The 26,748-nt window shown below is 39.0% G+C and overlaps 1 protein-coding gene across 3 annotated transcripts; it reads left to right on the top strand.

Moving 5' to 3' along the window:
- The first annotated feature begins 458 nt into the window (after positions 1 to 458).
- On the top strand, positions 459 to 26,512 carry LOC127630009 (T-box transcription factor TBX4-like). Of its 3 annotated transcripts, none has more exons than XM_052107376.1 (9): positions 459 to 559; positions 9,901 to 10,046; positions 10,380 to 10,474; positions 19,479 to 19,598; positions 21,199 to 21,346; positions 23,112 to 23,264; positions 23,364 to 23,452; positions 23,528 to 23,763; positions 23,917 to 26,512. In XM_052107376.1, exons 2-9 carry the CDS (start codon positions 9,903 to 9,905, stop codon positions 24,558 to 24,560), a joined length of 1,629 nt encoding a protein of 542 aa, XP_051963336.1. In that variant the 5' UTR covers positions 459 to 559; positions 9,901 to 9,902; the 3' UTR covers positions 24,561 to 26,512. The 3 variants fall into 3 exon arrangements, with proteins under 3 accessions (XP_051963336.1, XP_051963335.1, XP_051963337.1); XM_052107375.1 differs by lacking the exon at positions 459 to 559 and adding an exon at positions 2,238 to 2,508; XM_052107377.1 differs by lacking the exon at positions 459 to 559 and adding an exon at positions 5,633 to 5,684.
- Positions 26,513 to 26,748: the final 236 nt, after the last annotated feature.

The following is a 26,748-nucleotide window of genomic DNA, read 5'->3' as shown; positions in this document are numbered from 1 at the left end:
ATTAATCTGTAAAGCTCTGATTAAGAAAATCAGACATTTCAAAGCGTCCAAATATTATTTAGATTTTACTTTCATAATCAAGGCTTCAAAGTAAATATTGACGGATCATGTTTGTATGAATTATTAGACCGTAACACGAGGATAATTTATTATAGTGTCCAAAACTTTTTGGATTGGGTATGCTGCTGGTGCATAGAATATATTATGAGACAAATGAAACGAAAAACGTGAAGACTGATGAAAAGACCAACTGTAATGGGAAAGTTTTGAGAGAATCGCTCAATGTCCATTCGACAACACACTGTCATGTAGCTCACACTACTCCTGTTCCTAATTTCAATACCACGTGATGGTGGGAGTGAGTGAAGTTAAAATTCCCTTTCTGAAAGGCAGCTCAATTCAGCCCCTATAAAAAATCATCCCTTTTATTGCGACATCTTGTATACCACGCTAAAGTATAACTTGCCTACTTGAGAATCCCCAAGAAAGCGCCCATCTTCAGCGAGTCTCATCCTGAAGTTCACACACACAGAGGGTGTATAAGATCAGAGAGGTGGAGGTAAGACCAATTATTTTCAATCACGTGTGATAACGGTACGCACTGGGACCGTTTTAAACAACGATTTCAGCAAATGATTGTAGCCTAAAATAAATTTCCCTTGAAAGAATATGTGGGTCTTGTAGCCTATAGGCCTTGTTGTTTATATGGGCAAGCTCTTATTTGCAGTTGCTTTCTTGTATCTATGAAATATGATTGAACTATTTGTTTTCGTTTTAATCTATGACGAGAAAATCTGATTGTCATGGGTAATAGCGGAGTATTACACCAGCACTATTTGGACAATTTAGGAAAAGTTCAAGACCCCAATGGTTTTAAATGCCACGAGATTTTAAATAAACAATAAAGTGCGCATTTAGGCTGATGTATTTAATGTTTTCTTTTTTAAATAAACGCTTTTATTATTAAAGGTACAGCGGAAATACATGCAGAAATAAATACCAACAACATATGCGCACAGTTGCCTATAACACAAATAAATGCATTATAATCCGTTCCCGAAAAATATTGTTATTATTATTATTATTAGTAGTAGTAGTAGTATTAGTATAGTGTGTGTTATATAGCTACACTTAATAAATAATTATACTTATGTATTTATATATGTTATATAAATATATATAACATAAATATATATCAAATTCTATATAAAATGTTCTATATAACTATTGCGTAAAAAGTTTTTTTTTTTTTTTATTAAATCACACATTGTGACCACACAATTTTGCAGAAGTTCAGGAGGACGGAGGGTGCAGATTAACTTTTAAAGTAAATTAAACAAGTTAGTGTAGATGTAGGCCTATAGGCAATGATTCGGTTAACCTTCTAAATAAAATAATCTGTGTATAGTCCAGGGTAAAACAAATATTTCACACATTCAAACGAAACACATACAATTTATTTTCACCCCATTCACCAATCCTGCACAAAACAGATTTGACCCATAACTGAGGCCTGTCCTAAAACCGAAAACCGTCTCCCCCATTTTTATCAGCCGAATTCATCAGATAACATCACCTGTTTGGAAAAATTACATAGGCGAGAATGACAAATGGTTTCGTGAAGGACATAGGCCTATTCGGACTATTGCCATTCATTTGGTGATGTCACCAGTAGATATACGTCAAAGCCCCCACGGCCCTCGAACTTTCCAGGTGATTTATTGATCTTTCAGCCTTATGCTTCGACCCATTTACTCTAAAACCGCAAACATATTTCACTGTAAATCCTCTGCAGATTTCAAATTCAAACATGCGAGCATTCAGAAGCGGAACAAATAGCCTACGCGGGAAATGAAACAAATTGAACTGTGGAATTGATAAAGCCATGACATATACAACCAGACAAATATCATGCCATATAGATAGTCTGATGTTCAATCTGTTTCTGGTCATGCATGTGCAAGCAGCTTATATGACAAACAGATTTTGAGTGTCCCAAATACTTCATTTGAAGTTATTGATTTACTCATCATATTCATAAACTATTCAGGATAAGAAGAAGAGGGAACAAATGATGTTGTACAATTAACGCGCTATCTTCCTGAGACAAACATTCGTTTGGAGTCGTGAGTCTGTCTGAACTCGGGCATCGGGTTGTTCGGGTTTTGGTGTTATTGAGAGCAACGTCAGCGATGAGGCACTGGGAGAAGGAGGGAAGGAGTGAGTAAGCCAAGTTATTCACCCTGGTGTTTTAACAAATCAAGCTGTTGAGCGGATACTCCGTGTTTCCGAGAAAACATCACGAACCGAGTTCCCCCATTCACCTCTGAGACGAATCCTCTCCAGTGTTACGAGTCTACCAGCGTTATTTCAACAGAAGCAGACCCTGGGGAAGAGTTGCTCATGATCAGATACAGGGGATGCTGAGCAGCTACACTCGCATGCTGTGGACAGACAATTGCGGTTTGGAATGATATGGAGGATATCAGAACATACTATTTTTATGAGGTAACATTACATTTGTTCTCAGTAGGTAATATCGAGCTGCTTTGAAACCTTGTACCGGACTGAACCGTACTTTGGTGTGCTTAAGATGCACGGAGGACGGTAATGCGATTAGACGCAGTTGATCTATTCTTCTCTATCAAATGAACCGATCAGCGAGAAGGCGTCAGCCCTTCATACATAAAGCACTGACTAGGAGCTGTCCGTAATTGTCTTAAAATGCGATTTAGACGAGTAAGGAGAATTAAGTTTAATTTCTGGTTTTGTCTGCTGTATGAACGTGTAGATGTGATCCATATTAAAATGCCTTTATGTGCGCTTTCATTATTTAATTTAAAAAATATTTTTGGGAGAGCAGGCTAACAGATAATAACATCTGATAATGCAGTTATTTTTTATCCTGACCCATGCTTTTGTCTTCAGGGATGGAGCAGATCAAAGGCCTTATAGCATCATTTTATTCGGATAATAGGCTACTACTGTGCTCGGAAAACAACACATGCTTTATTTCTTCTTCTCATTATTATTATTGATGTCAATGTGCAAAATAAAATATAATGTAAAAATGCAATATTTATATTAACAATCACTTTTTAGACTACAGTCAAATTTTATCTGCAGCAATTTTGCTGGAAAAAAACCCTAATTTATCTAAACTGTTTGTCGTCATGAAATGTACCTTTATTTTTTCGGAATAGCTGTTTTAATCAAATAGACAATAAGCATTTAAATATATGATTATCTGCGATGGACTGGCGACCTGTCCAGGGTGTCCCCCGCCTTTCGCCCAATGTTAGCTGGGATAGGCTCCAGCCCCCCGCGACCCTGTACACAGGATAAGCGGTTGACGATGGATGGATGGATGGATGGATGGATATATGATTATATAATCAAATATCTACCAAAGTGAAATGCTTCAAGTCATAATATAACAACCACACTAATTCCATATAAACTCCACCTAAAACAAAATTATGCTGTAGAAGGATATATACGACTTATCCCGTCAATCTTTTTTGTTTGTTTGTTTTGTTTCCCACACTTTAATTCCTCAACATACTCCAAAAACGAATGAAAATGACACTGCAATCGTGTGTTCAACTGAATCACTTGAATTGGAAATTAAAATGTTCTCAAATTTGTTGTCCAGCTGTTGAGGCCTGTCAATTTTCCATGGTTAAAGTACACCTGAACAGGGCCATCACAATTATATTATTCATGTACTCTTCGTGATGATGGTGAATAAATTCATGCAGCCATAACCTACATATTCCTGGCTCTAAAATATCCAGTATAAAGAATTCCTTTAAATCGCATGAGCAGGAAAATTGATGTATGCTAGCAGTCTATGGGTCTGGTCTCTGTAAAACACATTGTATCTACTAAAACAAATGGGCAAACCAAAAGATACTGGGATGCTATAATAATATGCATTACAACTGTATATATATATATATATATATATATATATATATATATATATATATATATATATATATATATATATATCTATCTATATATATATATAAACAGATCTGGGGAGATGACTCCCAAATAAATGAAATCACTTCAGCTTTTCAGTCAAAAGAGAGCGTTTAGGTTTCCAAAACAAATTACTATGAACTGGGTGAAGTTGGGGTGGAAAAAACATGGCCAAACTATCAAAGTCCACGTTCAAACAATTTTATTAATTAATAAAAGAAAATGGGGGATTTGTTGAAATTTGGCCACCTTTCACAAAAAAATAAAAAATAAAAAAGGAAAAGCAGCTCTTTTGAAAATACTAAACCAGTAGGCTAAACTTGAAATCAACTTATTACATTTAAGTTTGAGATGAGAACATAATTTTAGTGCGTAAAATCCAAGTTATAATCAACAGAGTCATCAAAAAGTGATATGATCACATTGCTATGAAATGTTCAAATGGATTCAGACTTCTAATGGATGCATTCACTCAAAGTGATTTTTACTGCTTGCTCAATTAGCTTATTTGAAATGAGCTGATGCAATACAATTCTTTAGAATTTGGTCACAACTTAATATCATTGCGTACAAATCCATCTATGTTCACTTATTCCAATTGAGTTGGGAATATGTAAATAATATTTGTTGCATCAATGTATTGTTGAAACTGGGCAGAGCTTTACATGGGACTGGATTGAGGAAGTAAATGTTAAAATTAAGCGTTATTTTTAAGTAGTTCTACACAAAATGAAACAAGTAGAAGACTTGGTTTTATGTTAGGATTTAGAGGAGTTTCTGTCATGTTGAATTTCTTTGGAGGTTATCATTGTGGAGAAGAGAAGAGCTAATGGTTAAGCTGAGATTGTGTATATTACTACCAGAAATTCAGTGTGTATTGCTTTTCTCATAAAGCAAATACTGATGAATCATCAGTATAATGACTGATTGCCGATCTGTAGACTCTCAGCAGCACCATACTTGTTATGCAGTATAAAACGATATATGTAATAAGCTAATGTGTTTGTTGCTATAGCTACCATCAAGCTGCAAGGTTCAATAGTTATTTTAACAGATCAAATTGAAATCATGTTAATTCATTTAACTCAATTCATACAGGTTTTCACTACACCAAATGTTTGAGTAGAGCCTACATTTTCATTTCATATCAAATAAACTAATTTTCATTGTGTGGAACCAATGTCCACAATTTAATTAAGTTAAACAAACACATTTTTTTCCAGTGTTCAACGTTTTGGACAACAGGCTCTGAAAATATCCAGCCAACCCCAGTGTGCACAGAGCAGTATCTGCCAGGAATAGTTTAGTGGATTATAGGTCTGGGGTGACAGAGATGTAAACAGAACTCTCGCTCACTGGGCTTAGTTAAACAGTGTAAGTGAAAGGCACATTTTGGATTGGAATAGTCCAAGGCTGACTTGCTGTAGCCTCATGGTGCCTGTCAGACTTTATCTTTATTAGCTTTGGCAAATGTCTGCCCAAGTTTACACAGAATCCCGCTCTTCTCCTTTTATCTAAAGGGTGCACACTCACATGGTTTACATGCGTGAGATTAGGAGTGGGTGGGAGGGGATTGGCTTTCACCATGAGAGCAGTTTGGTTTCTGCCGTGTAGACAGGCAGCATTATGGAGACAGTGTGTTGCAGTACAGAAATGTCTTCACTGTGAGATGTACCCTTCGTGAGCATGAGCAGAAGGTGCGTGAGAAGGCTAAGTTTGTGACCTCCCTTAATGGAATCAGCCGTTTTTAGCACCCTTCCATAAAACTGAGGTGCCAAAATGTTGAAAATGTAAATATTTAATCTTGCAATACTTTAGAACAAACGAATTTTGACCCATTCCTTGAAATTAATTGGCAAGGTCATGCTATGAGGACAGACTTTCCTTCACAAAATGTAAATGTTAATGTACATAATTTCTAAAATTTTGCAGCCCATGACTGTGTGTATAATCAATTACAGCAGACTATGTGGGAACAAAGAGCAACAAAATCATTAGTGGTATTTTCATTATTTATATATCATGTCATTTTTAGTTTGCATAAGCTTAAGGTTTTTTTTATTTGTGGGGGTTGGGGGTACATGATATATATCACAGTTTTATATATATATATATATATATATATATATATATATATATGAAACACTTGTCTGAAATGTTTCTCATGATTAAATGTTTGAAATTAGTTTTCTAGACCAAAAATATAATTGTGCCACCATATTAACTTATTTAATTATAAAACTAAAATTTTATAAAAAAAAAGTTTTTGAAATTGATGACTTGGACCAAATAATAAAGAAAAACAGCCACTAAGTGCCCAACATAGATGGGAACTCCTTCAATACTGTTTTAAAAGCATCCCAGGGTGATTCCTCAAGAAGTTGGTTGACAAAATGTCAAGAGTACATGTCTGCAAATTCTAGGCAAAGGGTGACTACTTTGAAGATGATAAAATATAACACCGTTATTATTTATTTCGGATTTTGTTTAGTCACAACATTATTCCTATAGTTTAATTTATGCTATTCCATAGTTTGATGACTTTAGTATTATTCTAAAATGTGAAAAAAAAAATATATAAGTGTTTCAAAACGTTTGACCAGTAGTGTAGTTGTAAACATGAATATATAAAAAGAAATCTCAACATTAAAACCACCTGTCTAATATTGTGTAGGTCCCCCTCGTGCTGCCAAAACAGCACCAACCCGTATCTCAGAACAGCATTCTGAGATGATATTTGTCTCACCAGAATTGTAGAGGGCAAATTATTTGAGTTACCATAGACTTTGTCAGTTCGAACCACTCTGGCATTCTCAGTTGACCTCTCACATCAACAAGGCATTTCCATCCAACAGAACTGCTGCTCACTGGATGTTTTTGGCACCATTCTGAGTAAATTCTAGAAACTGTTGTGCATGAAAACCCCAGGAGATGTTACAGCAGTTACAGAAATACTCAAACCACCCCATCTAGCACCAACAATCATATCACAGTCAAAATCACTGAGATCACTGCACTGCTGCCACACGATTGGCTGATTTGAGAATCACATGGATGATTATTGGTGTCAGACAACAGGACGCTACACAATATTAGGCAGATGGTTTTAATGTTGTGGCTGATCAGTGTAAATATAAATCTGAATATATAAATATAAATTTGAATATACTTGTAAATCTGAATATATAGATGTAAATTTAAATATAAATCTGAATATATAGTTGTAAATCCTGAATATATAAATCTGAATATACACAGTACTGTGCAAAAGTCTTAGGCATAAGATGTTTCACAAAAAGATTTGTCTTAAGATGGTTATTTATATCTGCTACTTTAGTATGTCAATAGGAAATATAAATGTTATACTCAAACATTAACATTACTTTTGCAAATAGAATAGAAGAACAGGGAGCCCTGCAACAGATGTTATGGCCCTCACAAAGCCCTCCGCTGAACATTGTGTCAGTCTGAGATTACATAGAGACAGAAGCAGTTGAGACAGACTAAATAAATAAAAGAACTGTGACAAATTCTCCAAGAAGTTTGGTTTATCCTATCTGCCAACAACCAAGAAAAACCGTATCCAGGTGTAAGTAGGAGAATTGGTGCTGTTTTGAAGATAAACGTGTTCACACAAAATATTGATTTAGATTTTTTTCGGTTTACTGGACTTTGTATGACATTAATATTTATGTAATTATATTTTAAGAAATTTTTGTGAGTGCCTTTCACACATTACTGTAAATATAAATCTGAATATATAGTTGTAAATCCTGAATATATTAATTTTACATATATGACTAAAATAGTTAACGTGCTTAATATAATTATTTGTTTCACACCATAATGTCATAACCAGACAACTTTCCACGTATAAGGCTTATATACTTATCGATTTAAAGGCCATCAAATATAATTTTTTACACTACACAACTACACAAAAGCTTTTTGACATGTTTTTCGTTGTTAAAATAGCCAAATCTATCAAATAATTCCCCTCGTTATTCTAATAGGAATGAATGAGTAACTATGCTAGGGGAATTGATTTCCCCCACACTAAACCACATCCCCACGGTGTATGAATTATCTATTAGGGACCCCAAATTCTCAGCACCTTTGCCGTCCACGCTGCGGCCAGCCTTCAATTTAATAAAGCAGAAAAAGAGGGGCCTAGGTAGCTCAGCGATTATTGACGCTGACTACCACCACTGGAGTCACAAGTTTGAATCCAGGGAGTGCTGAGTGACTCCAGTCAGGTCTCCTAAGCACAACCGAATTGGCCCGGTTGCTAGGGAGGGTAGAGTCACATGGGGAAACCTCCTCGAGGTCGCTATAATGTGGTTCACTCTCTCACGGTGGGGCACGTGGTGAGTTGTGCGTGGATCTCGTGGAGAATAGAGTGGGCCTCCACATGCGCTAAGTCTCTGCTGTAATGCGCTCAATATTAGCCATGTGATAAGATGCGCGGATTGACAGTCTCAGACGTGGAGATTCGTCCTCCACCACCCCACACATTGAGGTGAGTAACTACGCCAACACGAGAACTTCGAGCACATTGGGAATTGGTCACTCCAAATTGGGGGAAAAAGGGAAGAAAAAAATAAATAAATACAATTAAAGCAGAAAAAGACACCACTTGGTCTGGATAACAGATTTGGGTGATCATTGAGTAATTCTGAATTATTTAGACAAGGGATCTACTTTTAATTAAACATTTTATTCAAGAACATCTGTCTATGATCATGCCTGATCATGAAGTTATAACTGTATATGTATATTCTGATTTATATATTCAGACTTACAATTACATATTTGGAATTACAAGTATATATATTGAGGATTTACAACTATATATTTAAATTGTATGCAATGATTGCCTGTTTGGCCCCCATAATATACAGTATATCATTCAAGACAGCCAGCTAATGTTCATTCAGAATATTGTCATTTTCATATTAATAAAACAATAATATTTTTATTCTCCATTTATTAACAAAATTGTAGAACATAAATCAATAATTTTGCAACATGTATAGATTAAAGTTATGTCAAACAGCACAAAAAACTATTATAACAATAAAGGTCACATTTAGCTTGTGCATTTTTAGTACAGTGAATTACCTTCCAGATGATGTTACTCTGTACTGTATGTCATTAACATGTGACTGGAGTCTTTTAAAAAGAGAAAATCACTCAAAAAGATTTTATTATCAAGAGACTAACCTGTTAAAATAAAGGTATAAAAAAAATTAAAGATTCAGGCCAGTAGGTGGCAACAAATAAACATTATGTGTTTTGAAGGGATCATTAAACCATTGATAAAGCTCTCTCACATCTGAAACCAGTCTAATTAATCCAGCCAGCAGTGTTCTCTTCTTGTTAAGCAAGATTACTGAACTAAACAAATGACATACCTCCTCTAAATCAGTAGGTCAACAGATGCTAATCCTCACTCGTTTGAAGTGTCACGCTTCAAACTAGTGCAGTGGCTGAAGCCATCCTATATAGAGGGTCTAGCAAAGCCTATGACATGTACAGTGTTCTATATTTGCATAACATATTTTCTTTAAACCGTTTCATCATTACTGATTGAATCGGCCAAATTACTGGAAAAGCAACAAAACAACTTATGTGCTTGCAAGTTATCATTTTAGTAAATCGAAATTATAATTGTATTTTCAGGTTTTTTGCTTAACATTTATAAATAATTGTTGGAATTATTATTTCTTAGAATAACATTGTTACTTAAATGTTTTAAATTATGCCTGTTTTTTGGTAACTATTTAATCAAAATGTATTTTCCATCTTGAAATAAGTGAATGCATGGGCACACTGTTTTCTTTCTCCCAAGACATTATGAAGCCGTCTTTAAAAAAAAAAGCCGTCTTTTTTTTTTTTTTACCAATTCTACAGAAATGCTACAGGAAAAGGCTTTAACTGTGGCGGATGAAGGCTTGACCGTGGCCCAGTCCGGTGGGCATCCTGAGCTTGCCAGTGATTCCTCGGATCTGGGCCTGCCTACAGCTCCCATCATTCCCCAAAACACTGAGCCTGACCAGGTGGCCAATCATTTGCATCTGTTTAATCATTCCTGGTTTGTTTAAAATTGTGGGTCTTTACATTTATTTAAAAGATGCAATGTAACATAACAGAAGAGCTAAAGGTTACACTCTGCTGTTTGTTCCTTAACAGTTTTTCCATTTTCATTTTGAAATAAAACATTGGAAGAGCTATATAATAAAAGACAAAGACATTTTTTTTCATGAAATTAATATTATTATTATTACTTAAACTATTCAAAATAATTTATAGCATTAGTAATAATTTTTGTTATGTTTTTCCCTCAACATAAACCACTCATATCATTCATCTTTTTTTATGTGTTCCTTCAGAACATTGAAAACATCAAAGTGGTTCTTCATGACAGGGATCTATGGAAGAAGTTCCACGAGGCCGGAACCGAGATGATCATCACCAAAGCAGGCAGGTTAGAACACAGCATTGCTTCCACCCATGTGTACAAACAGGTCAACATAAATATAGCTAGGTCATCCTGCTAACAGTAAGAAATACAAATCTAAAAAGCCTGATTTAATAAAAGTCTCAGTTGCATGAAATGCCTAGATGCAAAGCACTTTAATGGAATGTTTATAAAATATTATGCTACCAAGGTAATGCAAGGCTAAATTCCTGCGCATACAAATATCTAATTGAAAACACAAACTGCAGCCGTGTGTGTTAGATTTAATGTGCCCTATGGATTAAGAGCAAGACCCTGGATATTAAGCAGAGAATGAGTCAATGCTCTCTGCCAGCCTTAGCCAGTCATTTCTCAGGGCTTCTCTGTGGAAAATGCAAAAGGTCACCACAATTTTTCTTTAATGCTGTAAAATTGTGAGGGATGGGCTTCCCCCCTGTCCAACTGATAAAGTGCTCTAACAATCCTTAAACCCTTTGAAGAGCCAAGCACTGTTCAGTCACAGCTGCGCAACAAATAAGAGCCTGTATTTCCATGCAGCTTCAACAACAGATGAGCTCATTTCATTTTACATATTTTGTGTATAATGGACACCAGGCTCTGTTAAAGATGCTCAATATGTCAGTCGAACCATGAAGCAGGAAGAGCTTTTCAAAATAATTTTTTTTTTTTTTTGGGAGGGGGATGGGGGTATTACTTGTAGGACATTAGGCAGCCATTCACTGAACTGTAAATCTTGAGAAAACTCAGCAAGTTTCTCCACGATGGCTCCCATTACACAAAATTGAGGCCAATTTCATGCAATGATTCTCATCGTGGTCTTGTGTTACATAGCAGGCTTGAGCCATTTCTGCACGGTACATGCAGTTCAACAGTAGAGATTTTCAGTGAAGAATACACTGTTAAGTAAAATGTATTGTTCTAATATAGTAAAAAAATTTGCTTATATCAGTATTTTGTTTATATGAATTCCACAAAGCAAGGTGAAACTCCAAAGAATGGAGTCAAAATGATTGTTTAAAAATAGATAAAAATAATAAATCACGCTTTCTTTATTTAGTGTAAACAATGTAATATACATCTGCACTAATAGCTATGGAGAGAAAGTGGGTCAAACAGAACTGTGGCTCATCTTTGATTCCTAAAGAAAAAGTGATAGTGTTGAACACTACACAAAGCTAAACTCTGCTACAACTCCAGTAGTGTCGACATGAATGGCTTGTTATTGTGCATACATGTCTGTAGCCCAGTCCTAAGCATGACTATTGAAAGAAGCCGGCTGGTGTTAGTTGTACACAGCCCGTCAGAGTGAGCATCAGAGAAGCATGGTGCCCTGTTTGATGGCATCTCCCAGGCCCTAAAGGACCCCTCTTGCTTCATCATCCAGTGCCTTTTGATCTATGCACTGCTGGCGTCTACAACAGATAGCATGAATCATAGAAAGAGCGGGAGCGCAAGAGCACTAAAAGAAACAGCTGGCATCATGCACATGCTGACACTGATATGATACACTCTCAAACTCTCCATTTCTCACTGTCTTCCGCACACATATACACTGAAGTGTAGGTCCAAATTGCTTCACATAAACACACTGTGCTTAAGATAACTAAGAAAACTAATCATTGTCATCTGAAAAAAATTGGACTCCTCTGCATATTGTCACAATATCTAAAAACTCAAAACAGCAGCTGTTAAGTAATAAGAAATACAGTGCTACAATGTGACTACCCACAGCAACATAATACTGTAACATAGCCATTGTAATGCCAAATTAGAAATTCCATGTGATCTACCATGACAGTCATTATGTCAAAGTGTGGCATCCTAAATGGAAAGAGCATACATTACATGTGATCGAGTCTTGTGTAAATGTAGTCAGACTTATTACATTATCAATATTAGCACTGTAAACATTGTCATTTTTTCCTAACTGAATTTCCATTAGGTCTATACATATTGCATTTTGTTTTGCTATATATACATATTTTGTACATTTGTATAAACAATCTCATGTACAAACAAGCCAAAAAATATATTTAATATGCACTCACTGAGCACTTTATTAGGAACACTATGGTCTAATAAAGTGCACGACATAGTCTTCTGCTGTTGTAGCCCATCTGCCTTAAGGTTCGATGTGTTGTGCATTCTGAGATGCTATTCTGTGCACTACAATTGTGGTTATCGGAGTTACTGTAGCCTTTCTGTCAGTCTGACCAGTCCAGTCTGACCTCACTCATCAACAAGGCATTTCCATCCATACAACTGCCACTCACTGGATGTTTTCTGTTTTTGGCACCATTATGAGTAAACTCTAGAGACTGTGCATGAAAATCCAAGGAGATCATCAGTTACAGAAATACTCAAGCCAACAATTATGACACGGTCGAAATCACTGAGATCAATTTTTTTCCCCATTCTGATGGTTGATGTGAACATTAACTGAAGCTCCTGACCCATATCTGTGTGAAGTCAAGTGGTTTTTATTGTTGTTCAACCATATACATTTAGTACAGTACACAGTGAAACGAGACCACATTCCTCCAGGACCATGGTGCTACATAAAACAACATAGGACAAACACACAACCACATGAGACTACACAGACTAAATAACATACCTATATAAAGTGCACGTGCAAACGTGTGCAAAAAGTACGGGACAGTACAATAAATTACTAAAAATTAACAGGTCAATATGCACAGTGAGAGACAGTGCAGCGTCGACCAGTACTCAGTAGTGCAAAAAGATGAGTTTCTAAAAATGGCAAATTTACATTTACATTTTACATTTGGCAGACGCTTTTATCCAAAGCGACTTACAGAGCCCTTATTACAGGGACAATCCCCCCGGAGCAACCTGGATTTAAGTGCCTTGCTCAAGGACACAATGGTGGTGTCTGTGGGGATCGAACCAGCGACCTTCTGATGACCAGATTACCAGTTATGTGCTTTAGACCACTACACCACCACCACTCTACAAATGTAAACATAACATACTATGAGATAGTGTTCTATGCACATAGCAGTTATTGAGGTAGCAGCCAGGAATAAAGTGACAATAATTAAAGATCAGCTCAGGACACGTGTATGTGTGTGTCAGTCCAGTCTCTGAGTATTGAGGAGTCTGATGGCTTGGGGGAAGAAGCTGTTACAGTACCTCTTGCCAGACGGCAGGAGGGTGAAGAGTTTGTGTGAGGGGTGTGTGGGGTCATCCACAATGCTGGTTGCTTTCTTGTTCTTTGATGGAGGGAAGAGAGACCCCGATGATCTTCTCAGCTGTCCTCACTATCCTCTGCAGGGCTTTGCACTCCGAAATGGTGCAAGTCCCAAACCAGGCAGTGATGCAGCTGCTCAGGATGCTCTCAATAGTCCCTCTATAGAATGTAGTGAGGATGGGGGGTGGGAGATGTGCTTTCCTCAGCCTTCGAAGAAAGTAGAGCTTACTGTTCTGAGGCGTTCTTGGTAATAGAGCTGGTGTTGAGGTACCAGGTGAGGCTCTCCGCCAGGTGAAAACTAAGGAATTTGGTGCTCTTGACAATCTCCACAGAGGAGCCGTCGATGTTCAGCAGAGAGCAGTCACTCAGGGCTCTCCTAAAGTCAACAACCATCTCTTTTGTTTTGTCCACATCCTGATGTGGTTCGACTGTGCATTGCACAGTCGTGAGTCAGCAGAGTGAACAGCAGTGGACTGAGCACAAAGCCCTGGGGGGTACAAGTGCTCAGTGTGGTGGTGGTGGAGATGATGTTCCTGATCCAGACTGACTGAAGTCTCCCAGTCAGGAAGTCCAGGATCCAGATGCAGAGAGAGGTGTCCAGGCTCAGCAGGTTCAGCTTTCCAATCAGGTGCTGAGGAATGATTGTGTTGAATGCTGAGCTGAATCTATGAACAGCATTCAAATGTATGAGTCCTTTTTATCTAGGTGGGTGAGGGCCAGATTGAGGGTGGTGGCGATGGCGTTGTCTGTTGAACGGTTTGGACGATACGCAAACTGCAGTGGGTCTAGTGAGGGGGGCAGCTGGGTCTTAATGTGCCTCATGACGAGCCTCTCAAAGCACTTCATGATGATGGGTGTGAGTGCGACAGGACGTTAGTCATTGAGGTAGGACACTGAAGACTTCTTTGGCATGGGGACGATGGTGGTGGCCTTGAAGCATGTTGGAACGATGGCGCTGCTCAGAGAGATGCTGAAGATGTCGGTAAGAATATCTGCCAGCTGGTCTGCACATCCTCTGAGCACTCTGCCAGGATATGTTGTCTGGTCCAGCAGCCTTCCGTGGGTTGACTCTACGTAGTTTTCCTCACATCAGCCGTGGTAAGACAGAGCACCTGGTCGTTGGGAGGAGGGGTGGTCTTCCTAGCCACCACATCGTTCTGTGCTTTAAACCTAGCATTGAAGTCGTTCAGCACATCTGGAAGGGAGGCATCTTTGTCACAGGCAACTGATGTTGTCCTGTAGTTCGTGATGGCCTGGATGCCGTGCCACATGCACCGCGTGTCGCCGCTGTCCTGGAAGTGACTGTGGATTCTCTGGGCATGTGCACGCTTTGCCTCTCTGATGGCCCGAGACAGTTAGGCCCTCGCTGTTCTTAGTGCAGCCTTGTCACCTGCTCTGAAGGTGGAGTCTCGGGTCCTCAGCAGCACATGCATCTCCGCAGTCATCCACGGCTTCTGGTTGGAGTGTGTGGTGATGGTCTTGGAGAAGGTGACATCATCAATGCACTTGCTGATGTAGCTGGTCACTGATGCTGTGTATTCCTCCAAGTTGGTAGAGTCGCCATATGTTGCAACCTCCCTGAACGTGCCAGTCAGTACACTCAAAACAGTCCTGAAGAGCAGAAATGTGACAAATTTAAGTGACAAAAATAGCACCATTTTGGATCCGGAGTGGCCGCTGCGTGCTACCACGCCGCCAACTTGGATCAATCCAGCAGGTTTTCACCTGCTTCTGAAGCGGTTTTTGCATCTGACGAGCGCTCTGTATGCTGGAATTAGCATAACAGAGATGTGGTCTGAGTAGCCGAGGTGGGGGCGGGGCTCCGCCTGGTACGCGCCTAGGATGTTTGTGTAAACAAGATCAAGCGTTTTCACCCCTCTTGTTGCAAAGTCCACATACTGATGGAATTTAGGGAGCACTGTCTTGAGATTCGCATGGCTAAAATCTCCGGCGACAATAAACAGTCCGTCATGGTGAGCGTTCTTCAGTTCGCTCAAAGCCCCATACAGTTCACAGAGCGTTTCCTTAGCGTTAGTGCTGGGGGGAATGTAAACTCCGGTTATAATAACAGTGGTGAATTCCCGTGGTAAATAAAAAGGTCTGCATCTAACAATCACAAGCTCCACCAGCGATGAGCAGTAACTACAGACTAGCATAGAGTTATTGCACCATTCTGTGTTGATGTAAACGCACAAGCCACCACCGCGAGTCTTACCGCACAGAGCTGCATTTCTGTCGGCACGAAACGAGGCGAGCCAGTCTAGCTGAATGGCGGTGTCCGGAACTCTGCCACTGAGCCACGTCTCCTTGAAAACAAAGACGCAGTAGTCTCTAAGCTCACGCTGCGTAGTCTGCTGGAGTCGGATGTAGTCCAGTTTATTTTTCAGGGAGCAAACATTTGAGAGCAGGATAGACGGGAGAGCCGGCTGGCTAGGGTTTGTTTTTAGCCTAGCATTGACCCCTGCCATCTTGCTTCCTCGCACACCACTTACGACGTCCCCTTCCCCGGCTACCGGCATCTGGCGACGGCGAGGACTGAAGGCCTGGTCTCCGCAGCAAGCAGAGTTCGCGTAGCAACTTGTTTGTTGCATGAATCTTATATTTTAGCAGTGTCTGGCGATGGTAGACATGAACACCGGTTGCTCCGATGTCCAAGTGCCGTAAAAGTCGGGCTAAGTTACAAAAATAGCACCATTTTGGATCCGGAGTGGCCGCTGCGTGCTACCGCGCTGCCATCTTGGATCAATCCAAATAAAATTAAATCAATGATTTCATTTATTGCACTGCTGCCACACGATTGGCTGATTAGATATTCGCATAAATAAGTAGATGTACTGGTGTTTCTAATTAAGTGCTGAGTGTATTTAACTTAAAAAAATGTATTAAAGGAATCTTCCTATTACTATCATAATAGTTTAGCATTACCACAAATTTTGTTTTTCAAATGGTCCATCCTTTCTTTAAAAAAGCAAAAATCTGCATTACAGTGAGGCACTTACAATGAAAGTGAATGGGGCCAATCCGTTAATGTTAAAATCTTACTGTTAACATGATTTGGGTGATAAAATCACTATAACATTTCTGGTGTAAAGTTATATCCAATGTTAAAACTTTGTTGACATGATGCTGTAAATAAATGTTTTTGGTACTCAACGTTATGCCACAAATGTTGTCAACTGATTTGTATTGAACTCTGAATATTCCTTTATTTTTTATAACGTTTGCTACAGTCTAGTAACAATGTCGCAACCGATAGCACAATAAGGTTGTGGACCTCTGGCCTTTGTAATTATTGTAAAGAAACAGCATCATCAGAGCATAGCCTGACAAGTTTGTTTAAGATGCTCCTGATGGCTTAAAGCACCTCTTTAGCAATCCCTCACCCTGAGTGATTTACATGATTGGATTGCAGGCCTAGACCAGACACAGAGCTTTACCTCTCTACCCTGAGCACTCCCTCCAGATATTAAAGGTAGATACTCACAGATCTCTGAAACTCTGCATTTGCAAATGTAATGAAATGATTTAGCACAGGGCACATTTATTTGCAGTAATAAATGTATGAAGGCTGGTGGAATCCTTTAGAAGGCCTAAAAAAGTGATATAGTGGAAATTTCCTGGTGGAGTGGGGTGGTGCAATGATGGGGTTGCATGTCTGTTTAGCAGCATGCTGTTTAAAAGACTTGCCATTAAAAAAGCACTCAAGAGTTTATAAGGAGACTATCTTTTTGCAACTTTGCGGATTAAATGAAAGAGAGACCTTTTCTTGTGAAGAGGTCACTAAAGGTAGCTCCATTGATGTGTTTTATGACTATGTCTGCTTTATTAGAATATTATGTCTGTCATTCCCATATTTTACAAAGATGCTCTTTCAAAACATATACACTGATGAGCCAAAACATTATGACTACTCACAGGTCACGCAAATAACATCATCTCCTAACATGGCCACATGTTAATGTTTGGATAGATTAGATGGTAAGCAAAGAATCCATTTTTGTAGTCAATGTGTTGAATGTAGGAGAACAGGGCAGGAGTAAAGACCTGAGCGACTCTGACAAAGGCCAAATTGTTATGGCCAGAAGACTGGGTCAGAGCATCTCTGAAACAGCAAGGCTTGTGGGGTGCTCCCAGTCAGCTGTGGTGAGTACCTACTGACAGTGGTCCAAGAGGGACAAACCACAAACCAGTGAGAGGGTGTTGGGCACCCAAGGCTCATCGAAGCATGAAGGCTATCCCGTCTGGTCTACTGAGGTTACGGATGGTTGCGGGAGGAATGTATCACAACACAGTGCATCGCATCCTGCTGCGTATTGTGCTGTGTGCCAGTGATGACCCCTGTCTACCGTTGCTCGTATGCCTACAATGGGCAAGTGAGCATCAGAAACTTGGAGCAGTGGAAGAAGATCGCCTGGTCTGATGAGTCCCATATTCTTTTATATCACGTGGATGGCCGTGTATGTGTGTGCCGTTTACCTGGGGAAGTGATGGCACCAGAATGCGCTATGGGAAGATGACAAGCCAGTGGAAGGAGTGTGATGGTCTGGGCAATGTTCTGCTGGGAAACCCTGGGTCCAGCCATTTATGTGGATGTCAATTTGACTCATGCCACCAACCTAAATATTGTTGCAGACCAGGTACACTCATTCATGGCAATTATATTCCCTGATGGCAGTGGCCTCTTTCAGCAGGATAATATGCCCTGCCATACTGCTTGAGAATAGTTTGAGGAACATGATGAAGAGTTCAAGGTGTAGCCCTTGTTTCCAAATTTCCCTGATCTCAGTCCGATTGAGCATCTGTGGGATGGGCTGGACCAACAAATCCGACGGTGGCTCCACCTCACAACTTACAGGATTTCAAGGATCTGCTGCTATTGTCTTTGTACCAGATACCACGGGACACCTTCAGGGGTCTTGTAGAGTCCATGCCTCAGCGGGTCAGTGCTGTTTTTGGCGGCACGTGGAGAACCAACAGCATATTAGGCAGGTGGTCATAATCAGTGTATATCTGCTCAAAAGCAAATCAGGATTCCATATATGGGGTTGCAGAGGATAACAGTTCAATTTGATGTATGTAGCCTTTTATAATAGACAGTACGTTCAACTAAGTCATTTCTGTGTGAAGCGTCGCAGAGGGTTGTCTGGGGATGTTGGAAAACTCAACCTTAGAGATATAAGTGACCTTTTGTGCTTCTTAAACAACTAATCTGTCCTAAAAACAGGTTAAGCTGTTATCTGATCACTTATCGTGTACTCATCCTCCCAAAACAAACACTTCCTATAATTCTCTTGCACTTAAGGCCCGTTAAAACCCGCAAAAGAGCCGATAAGACAGTCTCATCCATGCTTACTGTCAGCGCTCAGCTGTTGCTCATGCACCCCAGCTTATGTCTGATTTTCATAAGGTCATTTGGAGGAAAAACCTGTTCCTGTAATGAGCAATAAAGACAGCATTGAGATACCTGAATTACACAAATTAGATAAGCCTGTGTAGATGCGATTGAAAGAGAATGACCTTCATTTAGGACAAAAGCACAATAACACTAAGTTTTCCAGTTCAATCTAAATGGCATTTAAAGACAAGCCCATATTTGTATGTTAATAAAACAGACAATTGTAATGTAAGAACATAAAGATAACATTTATTTCTCATACTGTAACAAGACGGGCACCTGGAATAGAGCTGAGTTTCAAAGAACAGAAGGCCATTGTATATTTTTAAAGTGAAATAATAGCTATCTGTCAATGGTATGGCACCATTTGTAACCCAGATGACAATCTCCAATCTCTTTAGACGGATGTTCCCCAGCTACAAAGTTAAAGTCACAGGGATGAATCCCAAGACCAAATACATCCTTTTAACTGACATTGTCCCAGCTGATGACCATCGGTACAAGTTCTGTGACAACAAGTGGTAAGTTTCCACATTTAAAGTTTCTGCACCTCATTTTCAGAACCAAGACTGCTGTTTCTTCTGCTGTTGTTTGTCAAAGTATGGATGCACAATAATGAAGAACAGATCTTTCTTTGCTCAGAGATGGGATATGCTTTGCCTTTAAGAATCTTCTATTAACCATTTCAATTGCTGAATAATCATATTTATCACATTGTGGAAAGTTGTTTAAGAATACTCAGAGGCTTTGGCAATTTTGCTTCACCATGGGTTGGCACACGTGACTGAATCACATTTGACTGACTGTTCCCTTGATGCACCCTCTAACTTTACAAACCAGATTGCACTGGTGCACAAAAAATGTATAAAGTTTTACACTCTGCCTCTGCTGTTGTGAGGTCTTGAGTAGACAGATGCTTCACAGTAGTTACACTTCTCGGTTAACAAAAATATATAATTTATAAATTGGAAACATTATTAATAGTAAATATTGTAAGTAATGACTGATTTATTAATAAGTTAGTTAAGTCAATAATAGCATTAATACTTTTAAATATTGATAATGTTAATTAGCACATCAAACGACCTGTTTCCAACTACCTTTAAAAAAGATTATTTTGAAGGAAAATCATTTTACAGCCATATTTATTATCAAACAATGTAGTACAGTATACATCATTGCAGATAATCCATGCAATGCTGGCTCTGGCTATGGATTGTCATTAGCACACAGTTAATTACTCTAGGCCACAGCAGGCAGTCTGTCAAAACCAATGTGCTGAAAACAGCTGGGTGATGCGTGTTGTCCTCTTTATGACCCTTTACCTCTGGCAATGCTACTAGATATCTAGGCACCATCCACCCATGCAACTCAGCAAACAATGACACTACAAATAAAATAAAATCAGTTTTTTTTTCCCCAGCATGGAAAAACACGAAATAATTACACCATGCAAATCTTAATAAATAGCATGTTTTATCAAGAGAACCAGTATTTTATTACACTTTTCAAAATCTGTGTGATGGGCTGGAATTTCATAATTTGCCAGCATTGGTTCTGGAGATACTCAGCGACACCTCTGAGGCACACACAATTAGCAGTGATGTTATGGTTAAAGCAGCCATCACAAGTCTTTGGGAATTACTCCCATAATGCCATGGACATAACAACTCATGATCTGAATAGGTCATTAAATGTACAGATGTTCTGCATAAAGCAAACCTTTCCCTAGCCTGCTGCTATAACCTGAAGTATTTGCATGATACTGAAAAACAGCTTTCTTTTAAAAGCAGTATGGCCATAACATGATGTCAAGTGGTGCCAGACAGGTATGTATATCTAGAACAGAATCTATATTTAATACCATATGACAAGGGACAACAAAATGTTATTCTGCAACAATGTTGCCATAGAAAAACCTGCAGTCATGTGCCTTGCTCAAGGGCACAATGGTCTCAAGGCTTACTCCTTCTGGGGATTGAACCAGAAAACTTCTGGTTGCTAGTCCGGAGCCATAACCACCACACATCACCCACTTTATTCTGCAGGTCTTCAAGTATTGCTAATGCTGTTACGTGTAAGCAGAGTACTGGCATATTGGTCTCTTGCTCTTTTCAATAGGATGGTGGCAGGAAAAGCGGAGCCTGCCATGCCTGGAAGACTCTATGTCCACCCAGACTCTCCCGCAACAGGGGCCCACTGGATGAGACAACTGGTCTCATTTCAAAAGCTGAAGCTCACAAACAACCACCTTGATCCTTTTGGGCATGTGAGTTGCTTTTAAGAAACCTTTTTCTACAAATGGCAAAATTAGTTACAATTATTACGCATCCAAAATCTGGTCTTTATCAATTAAAGTTATTAACACTTGTGCTTATGAAAGGAAGAGGACAGTGTGAGAAAAATATATTTTCAAGTTAGACTTGGTGAGGAAACAACTCCTGCATTAATTTAGACATTTTGCTAAATGCTTCTCAATGGAAATAAATGTTTAGTTGTAGATTAAAAACACAAAAAAGCCTCTTAGTTCTTCTTAAGTTTGTTTGTGCCATAATATAATGTTATAGCTCTCGAATATGGTCTTCCAAAGTACACATAAGGGGGACTACCTGCTGTTGAATGCGAGAAAATACCCCATGTCTTTTTAATCAGCAGAATGAATACACCTCACGTGAGAGATGCGGTCATGGTCATCTGAGAGTAGATAAGACACATTGGAGCAGAGGTGAGGAGTCTGACCATGGCAGCACTGCCCAGAAGGACCCTTTGGACCTAGCTTGTCTGAGGCAATCACATCAGAAGCAAGCTCATTAGGTTCATAACCTATCAGAACAGCACAAAGTTGGCCTGTCAGGATTAGTTGAATGCCTAGGAAGTGATAAGGGCAAGTAATGAGCCCAGCAAGAGGTTGCTAAGCTCTACTGACGCCCACACCAGCAGGGACACTCTGGCTAGCCGAGATCCCAATACAGAATGGCACCGCAGCCAGGCTAGTGCTTACCACACAAGTAACAGTCAAAACATACATTAAAGTTATGCCATAACAAACCAGTGTGAATCAAAGACATCAGTGGATCAAACAGCAAAAATGTTCTGTCAATTGTCCAACGTGATCAAATGTGCCTATGTTTAAGTGTACTAAGCTATATACAACTTCTGCTGCAGTTATTTTTATGACAGATTAGTAGTGTTTTAATTTGGTTTCCTCTATGCCATGCTTTGATTTCCCTTGTCAAGCCACTGACTACATAGACACGCAACACTCAAAGATTGTAACAAGCTTGCTTTAGATTGAACACACAGGAATTTTTCAATTCAGGACCATCTTGCTTTAAGGTAACATGACATCCTCTACTTCCAAATATAGATCTTAGATTAAAAGAAAACAGGGAGATGAAAGTCACTGGGCAGCCTTGCAGTTTGCATTGATCTGACAAAGGTTCTTGATTAATACACTTGGACAGCAGACATCCCTGTATCTTGAACCACCAATGCAGCTTGTATCACATGGCATTACTGCAAGACGCCAGCCAGCCAACCAGGCAAAGGTCACATGTGTCTGCACTCAACCAATGAAGCACTGAAACCTTTCATTTGGCAGGGCTACCGTCTAACTGGGGGGTGTGGTGGGTGGGTTACTAGTGCTCCTGACTCCTGTTAAAAAAAAATGCAACAAAGAAGAGAGCTGCCTCACTCTCTGTCTGAGAGTCGGCATAACAAAGGAAATGCCTTGATGCTCATTGGCCCTGACAGAACTATGTTGAGGATGACCCCAACTAAATGCTTCACTGAACACGGATGCACTAAGCAGACTGGTGCTAGAACACTATGATAAAATACACATACACAAAGGATCCAATTGGATTACTTGCATGCAACACAGACCAAAACCTCTTGACATATTTATTGATCCTCTCATGTGGTGAGTTAACCACCTAAGGAACTATACATTTGCACATATACAGTATGTACTGTATATACACAAAATAATGGAGGAATTCTATCTTAACATTGGCTTGCATATCTCTTCACAGATCATCTTAAACTCTATGCACAAATACCAGCCCAGGTTACACATAGTGAAAGCTGATGAAAACAATGCCTTCGGCTCCAAGAACACAGCCTACTGCACTCATGTCTTCCATGAGACAGCTTTCATCTCTGTTACATCCTATCAGAACCATAAGGTACCACGAGAACCCTTATCATAGTGAGGCGCACAATACAATACACTTGAAATATTTTCCCAAACCTATACAAATGCTAATTTGTATCTTTCTTTATAGATCACCCAGTTAAAAATTGAGAACAATCCTTTTGCCAAAGGTTTCCGTGGCAGCGATGAGGGTGATTTGCGTGTGTCCAGACTTCCAGGGTAGGATTATTTTATAAAATATAATACGTAATGCACAATATGGATATTTTACTGATTAAGTGTCCCTTTTCCTAGGAAAGATTACCCTATGATTTCTAAGAACATGGTTCGACAGCGGCTTATCTCATCACACAGCCATCTGTCTGGAAAACTGTGCACAGGTGTGCTGAGTAGCCACCCACAGGTGGTTTCTCACTACCAATATGACAGTGGTGTTCCCCTGCCAGACTCTGATTCCCAGGAAGCTCTTTCCAATTCGTTACATTCTAGTAGAGAATCCAGCCTCATTTACCACTGTTTCAAGCACAGAGGTATAGTGTAGTGGCAAACTATATATATTAATATCTGTTTGTTTATCTAGAAGTAAAGATCTTAGCTTTTCTTTTTTGGAATATTTGAAGCGAAATTTTTATTTGAATGTATTTCCAAACTGTTGTTAACCCAGATATTTTCTTCTCTTTTAGAAAACACAAGACACTTGGAGCTAGGATGTAAACGTCCCTACCTGGACACAACAGCCTCTGCAGTTTCAGAGGAGCATTATTTCCGCTCTCCTCCATCCTACGAGCCACCCCTTCTGTCCCATCCATACTGCAGTGAGACTTTGGGTTCTAGAGAGACATGCATGTATGGAGGAATGGAGGAAGAGGCAGGGAGCACCGTGGGTACAGATGACCTACCAGCCCCCTCGCTGAACTGCAATATGTGGGCATCAGTGCAACCATACCCACGCTATGGCATGCAGACTATGGAGGCAATGCCATACCAACCCTTCACAGCTCACTTCAATAGCACACCCACTGCTGCCTCTGTGGTTCCTCACAACTCTCTGTCCATGCAGCGTTCACATCAAGCACATCCTGACCAAGTCACTTTCACCCCACAGCGGGCACTGCCACCCACACCATCATCATCCTCCCCCTCCGGCCCCACCTCCCATGAAAGAGCTGTACATTTCTCCCCGTTTCATAGGAAACCTGGTTCACCATTGTGTTCACAAAGGGATTTCATAGCCTATCCAACCAATAGCCCTTCTTCAACACGAGAACCAACCTATCAGTACCAAATGGGCCTAAGCAGTGTTGGGCCTCATTGGACTGACAGCTAAGGAGTAATCCACATCATCATTTAACCCACAGCCTACAACAAAGATAATCCTCTTCCTTTCTGAACAACAACTGAATGAGATTATTTTCTATGCAGCCATGATGCTACATTGTAAAACAAAAGCCATACATCTATTTAGCCTTGTAGTATAGGATGGCCACAATGTGTGGCATTGTGTATTTATTTTAATTTGAGATAGTTGCAGTTAAATGTGCAGGCGTCGACATTAAGATATATGAAACTTTTCAGTGCCAGCTTTGTGTATTAAGCACAAAATATGTGTGCCAATTGAAATCATGGGACTTTTAGGCCATGTCCACACTAACTTGTTACATTTTGAAAATGCATTGATTTTACTACATTTACACCTCTCATCCACACTATAGGATGGCATCTTCCTCCACTGAAAAATGGAGACTTTCAAAAATGCTCTCCTCAACCACATGCGGTACTTACTTAAAAACAATGATGTTAGATAACTGAAAACAGAGTTTTCAAACTTAAACAGATTAGTGTGGATGTGCCCTTAGTGTATTGGGTCTGAATCATGTCAGTGCCAGATTATAGTGGGAAGTTTAGTTTTTAGTTAACCGTAACAAAATTACTGAAGCTTCTTTCTACCTCTTGACATGTTAAGAGTGTGTAAAACCTGTGCTAAGCCAAAAGATTGTTTTGCAGGATGTTCACAGAATACATACGATTTCTAAATAGAAAAAGGTCTTTTCCATTTTAAGTATTGCTAATGTAATGAATATATCTTTGCAATCACATCTATGAAGCGATTATGTATTAAAATATCTGACCCTCTGCCATAATCAAATTATATATACATACACACATACACTAGACTTGCAGCTGCTCTATAATACCTGGAAATCAAACAATCTGCAGTTAGCTCAAATGAATGCTGTCTCAAATATATCTTGGACATTTTCAGTACAGTAGTGTTGGATGTGCTCCTGTGCAATTACATATTTATCAGACCATGCCTCTGTGTAAGGTCAGCTGAACTGTATGGGCTGGAAGAGAAGGGTTTGAGCATAGTCCAAACGTGTGCAATTACTGCAATGGAATATCAGAGAAGTTCCTTGCAACCAGATGGATGCTTTAAGAATGATCATTAAGCCAAGTGGATAGAAGAATGGTACAGAGAACTCCACTGAAGTCCAAAAAAACTCAACTGGCTTGGTTGGAAGATCCTTACAAGATTGAAAATGTAAAACAGCCTATGCATCCATAAGGCAAATTCAAAGATGATCACAAAGGGTATCACTGGTAGGCCAGTAGTTTTAATGAAGAAAAACAGGATGTGTTAAGGGAGCATATGGTTCTGAAAAAAATTACAAAGTAAGCATCTAACAAATCATCTCCATGGGTATTTATAAAAAGAAATTTGGCACACCGGTTAAATAAACGGTAGCTTTTGTGGTCTCTCGTGATGAGTTCATTATGAAGCAGTGTATCCAAGATCTCCTGTTTGAACAGTATACAAAGCACATGAAAGTACAGCAACCTTTCAATAGTGTGGCACATCACATGTGAAGTATATGCCATTACGATTCCAAATAATAAGTAAAACCACTAACCATGGGAGATAAAAAAACGGAAAGCAGAAGTTTGGGATCTTCAGCCTACAGCTGTGCTCAGTCTGTTTTCTGTAATAAAAATAAGGTAGCGATATGTGTTCAGTAACACATGATATTTGGAAATGTGTTATTGAAATGTGATTGCAATGCTGATACTCATAATCAACTCCAGAGAGCAGGAACAATTTTACAGATGACACTAACCCACCGTGTCCATCGAACTGAAAATTCCTGAATGTTGATTATATTATAATCATTTTAATGTGCAGATTAGAGATGAATACCTATCATTAACATTTAATTAAAAAACATAATATTTATGGTCTTAAGAAAGAATAGGTCATTCACTTTTGGGAATTAGGGATACACTATGAGTGCCTTTTTTTTCTTCTTTCTTTTACACAGACCAAATACTAAAGTTTAATAATTGTGATCATCATATAAGATAGCTCTTAATAATAATAAAAAATAAATATGCACATATGAAAACTAAAGCACTTTTTTAATCCCTCTGAATAAGAGTATCTAAATGCAGATCAATACATTTTCAAGTATGATTCATAAATTGAACAATTTATTAAACAAATTGAAACAAATGTTTTT

Source organism: Xyrauchen texanus, chromosome 36, assembly GCF_025860055.1.
Source record: "Xyrauchen texanus isolate HMW12.3.18 chromosome 36, RBS_HiC_50CHRs, whole genome shotgun sequence".
NCBI lineage: Eukaryota > Metazoa > Chordata > Actinopteri > Cypriniformes > Catostomidae > Xyrauchen > Xyrauchen texanus.
Note: the sequence above shows the minus strand (reverse complement) of the source record. Positions and strands in the feature narration are given on the sequence as shown.

Excerpts from the sequence above, each read along its gene's own strand:
- LOC127630009 (XM_052107376.1), top strand. The coding sequence starts at position 9,903 with ATGCTACAGGAAAAGGCTTTAACTGTGGCGGATGAAGGCTTGACCGTG. Across the intron at positions 21,347-23,111 it reads ACCTTGATCCTTTTGGGCAT|ATCATCTTAAACTCTATGCA; the intron begins GTGAGTTGCTTT and ends ATCTCTTCACAG. Across the intron at positions 23,265-23,363 it reads CATCCTATCAGAACCATAAG|ATCACCCAGTTAAAAATTGA; the intron begins GTACCACGAGAA and ends CTTTCTTTATAG.